Source organism: Pogona vitticeps, chromosome 2, assembly GCF_051106095.1.
Source record: "Pogona vitticeps strain Pit_001003342236 chromosome 2, PviZW2.1, whole genome shotgun sequence".
In the NCBI taxonomy this organism is placed as follows: Eukaryota; Metazoa; Chordata; class Lepidosauria; order Squamata; family Agamidae; genus Pogona; species Pogona vitticeps.
This window is the reverse complement of record NC_135784.1, coordinates 5,043,826-5,053,341: the sequence shown is the minus strand read 5'-3', so window position 1 is coordinate 5,053,341 and position 9,516 is coordinate 5,043,826. Positions and strand designations below refer to the sequence as shown.

Below are 9,516 nucleotides of genomic sequence, written 5' to 3'. Positions count from 1 at the left end.
TGGCCAGAGAACGTCCCGGTCTGGACAGAGTCTCTCCGCGCGACAGGGAGGGAGGGGCAGGTAAGGTTGTGGGGGAGGGGCACCACACCCCCGAGACACCGCGCTGGGGGAGGGGCTCTTCCCTCGTTGAGGAGGGGGTTCTCCTTATTTCAGTCCGGGTATCTTAGTAGCACCCTACTACCCCGTTGGAGAGAAATAAAACTCCTCTCCAGGGGCCTTCAATTCTGGACACAAGCACACAAGGGGGTCCTAGACCAAATCAAGCCTGAACTCTCTCTCTGCAGGCAACCACGTCGAAACTGAGGCTGTCCTAGTTCAGGCACTTCATGAGGAAGCAAGAAAAGGCATCCCGAAAAAGGTTGAAGGTAGCAGGAAAAGAGGAAGGTGAAACACGAAATGGGCTGACTTCCTAAAAGAAGCCACAGGCTTGAGTTTGCAAGAGCTGGGAAGAGATCGCTCATTCATAGGATCGCTGTGCATTACATGACATAAATATTGTAGCTGCAATAATTTACCATAAAAAATATCTGTTTCATGGAATTTCCTTTTTAAAAAAGCAATTAATTGAAAAGGTTAATGTTCTACTACAACGAAGCCTTGCTTCGTTTTTCCATTTAATGTCCCCCCCCCGCCCTCCGCCCCTTCCAAGGAAGGGCGACCCGTTCCCCCTTCCTGCCAGGCTATCCCCGAACTGGTCCGCCTCCCGTGGGCCTAAGATGAACGGGGGGGGGAAGGTTCTGCGCTTCATCCTCCTCTCTTGGATGGGAGGCCCCTCCTGCGCCTCCCAGTCCCGCGCGAGCCAAACCTCCCCCCTACACACACCATCTCCCTGTGAGGCGCCGGGGCGGGGCAGGTTCGCCTGGCAACAGGCTGGTCACCATCGGGGATTTTTTCCTCATTGGAGGAACATGGCTGGGGGGGGGCTCTTCTGCCCCATCGCTCCCACTGCCCCCTCGACCGACGCCACCGGCCCTCGGAGACCAGAGGGAGCGCACGGACCTCACCCCTGGGGGCTCCAGCGCCCTCCTGCCTTCTCCTCCCGTTCCCCAGGCCCCATAGCACCGAGATGGAGGGCAGGGGAGGACCCGATTCCCGCGGCGTCTGGGTTTTCTTCCTCCTCGTCTTCCTCCTGGCTGGAATCTCCCGAGCCCTGAAAGGTGAGTGTCTGGGCCCTCGAAGGGAGGGAGGGGCTGCGCTCGGGGGGGTCTGGAATCACCCCACTTGACCCCCGCGAGCTGGTCCTGAAAGGGACAGGAGCCGCGGGACTCCGTGCCCCTGGTGGGGAGGGGGAACAGAGGTCGCCCCCTATTACCCTTGGGGCTCCTGGGCAGCCTCGCATCGTGGGTCTCCCCCAGCCCTACGTGGGGAAGGCGAGAGGGAGGGGGGCCGGGGCCGCCCCAAGGGCTCCCTCTTTCCTTATCTCCCTCCCTCTTTCCTCCCGTCCTCCTCGGCGGGTCTTCTCCTCCCCGCTGCAGTCCAACACACTCACACGATGGCGGAGTTCTTCCTGGAGAGCTTCCCTTCGGGGGAGAAGGTCGGGGAGGTGGTGTTCGCGTTCGACGACGAGGAGATCCTCCACGTGGATCGGGACCAGGAGCGGACGGTCTGGAGGCTGCCCGATTTCAAACAGGTGGCGATTTTCGAGGCGCGGGGCGCCCTGAGCAACCTGGCCGTCCTGGAGCGCAACCTGGAGATCACCATGAACCTCACCAACCGGACGCAAGCCCAGAACGGTACCAGGAGGAGGGTCCGGGGAGCTCCCCTGCCCCATTTAGCGGGGGGCCCTCCCTCCCTCCTCCTTCCCCCCAGGACATTGAGCTGCCTATCCAAAAGGAGGCGTCCGCTTCCTTGACGTCACTCCCACCCTGCCATTCAGTGAGAATGGATGGCGAGTCCCTCCTTGGACCCAGACAGACCCAACTGGAGATGGGAGTCCTGCTCTGTTTCCCAGGAGGTGGTACCTGGAGGGGAAGGGGAGGGGGAGAGGGAGGCCCTTCACCCACCGCAGGCCTGGTGTCCTTACAGAAGTGGGGGAGGGGTGCACAACCATCTGTCCCTTTTGAGCCAGGAATTGTTCTGGAGCAAGGAGTCCACTCACCCTCTTTGCCACCACCCTCCTGCACCTCCCCTTCTCCCCCCCGCCCCGCATGCCTGTGTGAGCTGGCCATCCAGCCGTCCCTCCCCCTTGAACCAAAGGAGCACTCCATTCCCACAGCCAAGCCTCCCACCCCCTTCCCCCTCCACTCGCAGTCCCTCCTGTGCTCCTCCACCTTCTCTCCCACCAACTGCTGTGGCGCTCTCCCCTCCACACCCACCCACCCTCACCCACAAGTGTCCACTCTCCTGGCTTCCAGGCATGCCAGTCTTGTAGAAGTGCATCCAGAGGTTTCGTGCCACCTGAAAATGGGTAGGGATGGATGGCCTTCCAAGCCCCCTCAAGAGACAAAAATCAGGTCACAGGCATTGCAATTCTCAAAGATCTGGTATGTTTTGACATGTAGGGGGAAAAACAGCCACTGGTAAGGAAGCAAACTGCTTTGCACATAAGGGTATGGAGTTGTAGAAGAGGTGGTCGTCTGTATAAGCATTATAGGTGATTATGTTTTTGAAGTCCACTTCATCAGACATAAGGAGATACAACATGGCAAATATTTATACGCGGCATCAAGGTATAGAGGTCAAAATGCTGAGATTGTGGTTGGTTGGTAAGAAACTCAGTTGGGTGTTAAACATTGTGAGGATAGTCTTTGATATGCCGGTCTTTAGTACAAGCCTGTGCTGTCAAGAATGGGAGAGCCACTGCCATAAATTAGCAATGGTAAAAGGCCAATGGTAGAATAACATGAATGTTAATTAGATGGGCTATTTACAGTTGCTGATGAACTTTTCCCTCCTACAAGTTTTTGTTTGTAATTCGTTTCAAGAGTGTGTGAATTACCCCAGACAACAGGAGCAGAGCAGAATTTGTTTTGCCTTACACAATTCCAAGGTTGGACCTCTTAAGGGCAGAAAAATATCTGGGAGATGCAGTACAGTACAATATTTATAGTGTTCATGTCTGGTAGTGCCCCCAAAAGCCTTGGCTTATATTAAGTCCTTTGACATGCGTGTCTAGCATGCGTATATATTTTCTCTCAGAGCTGTTTCTCTCCAGATTCTTGTCCTGTTGTTTCTTTTTTTTTAAGGATGGTCCCTTTCAAATCATCTGTGGAATGTCCTGGTAAATTAAGATGATGTGAGATAGGTTTCTGTGTGTTGCCATACTTGATGTCTGATTTACGCCCATTGATTCATCTGTGTAGAGACTGTCCCCTTTCTCCTATGTAGAATGCAGATGGGCGTTGATGGCAAGAAAAGAGAGGCATAAATCGCATTGGTAGAGGAACACATAAAAATGCCTTTGAAGGCTATGTAATCTACTGACAAAGAGGAAAACAGTTCCAGGTAAATTTGGCTGGGAGGATAGCTCAGTGAGTTGCCCACCTGGCTGCAGAGCCAGGGGCCAGGAGTTTGATTCCCCACCATGTGTATCCCAAGAGAAAGGCCAGACTCTGGAGCCTTGGGTAAGCTTCAAGGGGTTGCCAGTTGTCATCAAAGAATACCAGAGCCACGTGGGGTTCACACGAAGAAAGGAGAGTCTGGATCCGTGGGGAGGGTCACTACATTTGTCCCATGTTTTTCCCAGTTCCTCCTTCAGCAATTGTGTACCCTGAAGATCCCATTGATCTGGGGGACCCCAACGTGCTCATCTGCTTCGTGGACAAGTTCTCCCCCCCAGTGCTGAACATCACCTGGCTGAAGAATGGGCAGGTGGTCCCCAGGGGCGTGGCAGAGACCACCTTCTACCCCAACGTGGACAACACTTTCCGCAAGTTCTCCTACCTGAGCTTCATCCCACAAGAGGGGGACGTCTACGCCTGCCAGGTGGACCACTGGGGCCTCCAGGGGAGCCTGACCCGCCTCTGGTGTAAGCAGGATTGGGGCCTCCTCTGGGCCTCGGAAATGAGAAAACCAGAGCTAAGAAGGAGACAGTTCCTAAAGCCTGAACCATTAATTGGAAACGAAGGGCATCCTTTTTTGTTGGTTGGTTAATTCCACTTAGGGAGTTTATTTTGCAAATTACCATCTGGTGATTTCCCTAGTCAGCACGTTGGGTATCTAAGGAAATCATTGCTTCTTTTTAAAGCCTATAGAACTGTGGACCTTATTTTGATTTCTGAAATTCTGACAGATGCTTTTAAAGCTATTTCAATGGTTGCTCCATGGCCTGTGAGCTTCAGGCTTAATTCAGACTTTAAAAGATAGAACAATAAATATGTATCCGATCTTTCTTCTCTTGATATCAAATTGGCACCATCAGTAGCAAGGGAATGTTAAGAGGTTGCCTCTAGTCTCCTGATGAGTCTGAGGAATCATTATCTTAGTGGACCTCCTCTTGAGCTTTAATAAGTTACTTTTGCTATTCATGGTGGGAGGTTTAAGGGAAGGATGGAGTTGCTAAAATGTGTTGAATTCTTTCTGTGGTGCGATCACACAGTCCCATCCTGGATCTAACCCTCATGACAGAAGGTCTTTATTGAGTCAGAGGAAGAGAGTTCGAGTCCATGGACCAATATAAGATTGTGGGGAGAAAGGAGCAGGATTCCTGGGTTCCTTCCTCATGGAAGTAGGCACACAGACACATAAATACATGTGTTGCCTTCCCCTTTCCCAGACCCCAAGGTGCCCCCTCCTGCTTCTGAGACGCCCGAGAACCTGCTCTGTGGCCTGGGCTTGATCCTCGGCATCCTGGGCATCATCGCCGGCCCCGTCCTCTTCTTCAAGGCCCGGAAGATGAATCAGGACCGTGGCGGCATGTGAGTCAAACCTCCTTCAATCCAGCAGCTGTTCCAGGAGTGGGAATCCCAAAACCCAGAGTCAATGGAACTCTACTGCTCAAAGCCTGTTTCTGCTCAGGGGAGGGACAGAGATGGGCATCATCCTCCCTGGGAGAGTTCCCAGGTCTCAGCCTTATGCTCACAACCAGGAGAAGGAAAGGGTTACCCAAAGCCCTTTTCTCTTGGGCCCTCCTTATGCCAGGAAGAGAGGCCCTTGTGGTGAGTTCTTCCAACAGGAAGGCAGGTACTCCAGGCTCCCTCAACGTGGTCTAGAAAATGGCCTTGTGCATTTTGTTGAACACAAAGGTGTGAAGGGGTGGTGTGTGCTTGGGGTGAAATCCCAACTCCTATAAGGGCCTTTGGGGCCCACATTCAAGCAGGGGGAGCTGAGCGAAGGGCAGCTGTGGGGCCAGTGCAAAGAGAGAGTGGGGCAGACCTCATTCTCTCTCCAAGGGGTGTGTATGTGTGTTTTTCCACCAGGCGTGCAAAAGGCCCGCCTCTTCCCACGTGAGCCCCAGGGCCACAGCTGTCGGGGGGGGGTGCCTCCACCTGCCACTCCCTTATGGGGAGGCCCTTCTAACCCTTTCCTCTCTTTTTCTTTTCCAGATAAGCAAAGCCTGAAGGGCCGCCTCCTCTCCCTAAAGGTCCCCTTCCTGCCAGGCCCTCTTCTTTCTGCTTACTGCCCCTCATAAAGATTCCAATCTGCTGGAAGAACCCACTTTCTTCACCCCTGGGGTGCCCTGGACTCCTCCCCCAATTTTCCAGCTTCATCCTCCACACCCAGGACTCTGTTTTCCCTGTGTGAGGTTCCCGACTTCAGCCTATTTGCAGTGACTCCTCTCTTCCAATGAGGGCAGAGACCGTCACCTGAATCTTGGCGATTTTGTCCGCTGGCTTTTTCATAATAACCTCATAAACTGGGTTTTAGGTCTGTCGTTTGGCCGTTTTCTTCCACCATTCCTTCATTTCTTTCATCAGTTTTTGGACATTGCCCAGTTTTCAATAGTATGATAAATATCCCCGAAGGATTTGATCAGTTTCAATTTTCATTAAAACTTCTCTGCTTTTTAATCTGTCAACCTGCATGGAACACATTCCAGATTATATTGATCCATCCACATGATAGGGGGAAAGGGGAAAAGATCTTTCTTCTACATTAAAATTTCACATGAAATCCTTATAATCCTAATCCTGCCATTTTATGCATTATTCCATGAGCTAAATAAAAATTTACATTTTGCGAACGTGAGCTTGGCCCTTCACTTCACTCGTGGACGTGCTTTGTTTCTGCATAAAAGCAAACCACACCATCTGATTTGGAGTAATTGAATATTCCCTTTATTAGGATATTTGATAAAGGAGCAAACAGCATACATTGGGGTCAGATCATTCAGAGGACTTTGCTGGTGGGAAAGGAAAGGGTGTAGGGACTATAAATCCCTGCCTCAAGTGATAAGTGTAGCTTCATGAGCTTCTCTCTTTTTGAATCTGGTTCTAATCCAGATTTTCTTTACCTTAAACAGAAAAAAACGGTCTTTGACTGACAGCTGAAGAGCAAGGGGGTGGGGGGATGGGAGAGAGGTCTCCCCCTCCTTCCATTTATGGTTTGCACTTTAGGGTTTCTGTTTTTGCTTTAGGGTATTGAGTTTCCCTGCATTCCTTCCCCCCCCCCAGCACATCAAATAGCCTGTCATTGGTTTAATTTATCAATCAACTAAATTGCGCCTTGTAAATGCCTGAGACCGGAAGGTCCAGCAATGTGAGACAGAAAAGGGGGAGGTTCAAGCTTTCCCCTGTCCCACAAATCTCCTCCCCTCCACCTCCTCCTCCTCCTCTGGATGAAGACCCCACGCCTGAATCAGGATGTTCAAGGATGAGCAGACCAAGCAGGATGGTTGCAAAGGGATGCCCACCCCCGCCTGGCAACTGATGACAAGAACAATGTCAGAGGCTCTGATTGGCTCAGCTCAAATTTCTAGGCCAGGAGAGTCCACAGCCAGAGGCTACACCTCCTGCATCCTTCTGATTCGGCCTTCAAAGGGACAAGATCTGGAAGAAGGCCAGGCAAAGACCTCCGCAGCGCCTGAGACTCGACTGACCTGCTAGATTTCTGCCGGGAAGGAGTTCCTGTCCAATCCTCTTAAGAGAAGCATCCCAGGAAAGGGTGGCCTCGTCATGATTTAGGGCTTTGCCATATAAGGATCGGAACCAGAAACCTATCTGTGGGCTCTCTCACAGGAGAGCAACACCAGCCATTGGCCCTGGCCGCGAAGGGAAGGGGGTCCAGCTTGCCAGAGGGGCCCCTTGCTCTGAAGTGTAAAGCTACAGACCAGGCAAAGGCCCTCTTTGGAGCTGCGTGTTGCCAGGTTCTCACGGAACAGGCAAACCAGCCGAAGGGGGAGGGAGTGTGTGTGTGTGTTTAGTCGTTTAGTCGTGTCCGACTCTTCGTGACCCCATGGACCAGAGCACGCCAGGCCCTCCTGTCTTCTACTGCCTCCCGGAGTTGTGTCAGGTTCATGTTGGTTGCTTCGCAGACACTGTCCAGCCATCTCATCCTCGGTCGTCCCCTTCTCCTCTTGCCATCACACTTTCCCAACATCAGGGTCTTTTCCAGGGAGTCTTTTCTTCTCATTAGATGGCCAAAGTACTGGAGCCTCAGCTTCAGGATCTGTCCTTCCAGTGAGCACTCAGGGTTGATTTCCTTTAGAACTGATAGGTTTGTTCTCCTGGAACAGCTGCTGGATTGAAGGAGGTTTGACTCACATGCCGCCACGGTCCTGATTCATCTTCCGGGCCTTGAAGAAGAGGACGGGGCCGGCGATGATGCCCAGGATGCCGAGGGTCAAGCCCAGGCCACAGAGCAGGGAGTAAGCCCCCCAAAACAGAGATGACTTAAATATGCAGGGAGAGGGTTGAGACTCCGGGAGAGGTCGGAGCGATGGGAGGAGTGGCGGGAATCAGGGGCGCTCCTCTCGAAGACAGAGAGAGGAAAGCGGCTCCGAGAAGGGGAGGAGACCCGGTTTTGACTCTGACGTGTAAGCGCAGACCTTGACCCGAATGGATTCATGCGTGTTGAAGCCCTCGATCCGAAGGAGCAGCGTTTCCTCTCTTCTAGCTTCTTTGTAGCCGGATTTAGGCTTTTTGCCTTGAACTTTGAAACCTTTGAAGCTTCGCAGTTTTGTATCTTTCTGCCCTTCGCGCTTACTTTTAATGAAGTTACTGTTCCAGAATAGACGCCTCTCGGTCTGGAGACCCTGCGCTGGCGGGGCTGCTTGGATTAACTCTAGCTCCGGAAACCCAGCCCTCGGTTGGCGTTCCCTGCGCACAAGGACGCCTCCGAGCGTGTGCAGAGTGCAAAGGCTTGGCACCCAGAAGTGAGCGAAAGAGGCGCGTCGTGGGGTGGGGGGTGGGTGCCCGGGTATCCCGGAACTAGTCGGAGGCAAATAGCGTGCGGAGATAGTAAAAAGAAACGGCGGGGCCAAGCGCTCTCTGGCAGAGGGCAAAGGCTCAGAGACCGCCAGGAGAGACTCTTCGCCTGGGGAATCTCTCCCAGCGCATGTGCAGAGTGCAACAGATTAACTGCATCTAGAGTAGGGGAGTGGGGCCAGCCAACTGGCTTGACCGGAAAGGCTCGAGAGGTCCTCGGGAGCGCCCACCCCCCGACCTGACGGCGAAGGCCGCGACTGGCCGGATCGCACCCCTCCGTAACCCCACCCGCATTCCTTCACGACTCCTAAATCCAGCTGGGTGCGCTCAGAGGCCGGCTTGACCCAGCGGGCGAAGCTCCAGAGACTGACTTCGGGGGAGGAGCCACCGCTAGCCTTTAACTCCCCTGGACACCCAGCAAGAAGGAAACCTTCCCCCCCCTGCACCCCACCCCCTTGGACACACTCTCCCCCCCCCCACGCTGGTGTCATTAAGACCCGCTTCCCCTGCTTCCCGCTCTTTGGGGTGGGGGTAAGGGGGGGTCAGGAGCGGAACCTCTGGGCCCAAAGGCTGGGGGGGGGCTCCTGCCCGGCCCCCGCCTGCTTCTGTTCCTTCAGGTCTCCCTCCCTCCCTCCCTCCACCAGCAGCAACAGCGGAAGGGAAGCCAAAGCGGTGTGTGTGTTTGTGTGCTCAGGTTTCGCTTCCCCACGCAAGAGGCTGCCTTCAGCGTTCGTGGAAATGAAACGGGGAAGCTGGGCCCGATCCAAGAGAGGAACGGGAGCAAAAGAAAGCCGCTTCGCTTTCCGACACCCTCAAAAAAGGAACCGAGTCAGCTGCCCCCCCCCGCCCCCGCCACACGCCTGCCTTTGGGCCCCGCTGAGCATCCAGTTAGCCGGGGGTGGGGGTTGGGGGGAGTGGGCTTAGCAAGGGTGGGGCTGAAAGGGAAAGGGTGACAGAATGAAGGGCGCAAAAGGCAGCAAACACACACACACCCACGCACGTACGCACGCCGTATAAAAGCAGCAAAGGAGGAACAAGGGCCTGACTCTCTTTTGGGAAAGGGCAGAGGTTCAGTTGCGCAGATGCCTCTTTCTCACCTTCAGGCTGAAGGCTGCAAAAAGTAATGCTCTCTCGCTCTCTCTTTCTCTGTGTGTGTTTGATAACATGCTATTTAATTCCTACTCCTAAATTCCTGCCTTCTGAGGGGCAATTA

The 9,516-nt window shown here is 53.7% G+C and overlaps 1 protein-coding gene across 2 annotated transcripts in view; it reads left to right on the top strand.

The window, feature by feature from the left end:
- The first annotated feature begins 925 nt into the window (after positions 1–925).
- Positions 926–9,516, top strand: part of LOC110070991 (RLA class II histocompatibility antigen, DP alpha-1 chain) — a 195,071-nt gene continuing 186,480 nt past the window's right edge. Inside the window, exons 1-5 of one of the 2 annotated variants that reach the window (XR_013542430.1) lie at positions 926–1,157; positions 1,476–1,733; positions 3,686–3,967; positions 4,715–4,856; positions 5,484–5,541. Coding sequence is in view for 1 of the 2 variants with exons in the window: in XM_020778732.3 (XP_020634391.3) it covers positions 1,067–1,157; positions 1,476–1,733; positions 3,686–3,967; positions 4,715–4,856; positions 5,484–5,487 (777 nt within the window). In the remaining variant the exon portion in view is untranslated. Of the gene's footprint in view, positions 1,158–1,475; positions 1,734–3,685; positions 3,968–4,714; positions 4,857–5,483; positions 6,122–9,516 lie in introns of those variants that run through there. The other variant, XM_020778732.3, reaches the window with a different exon arrangement.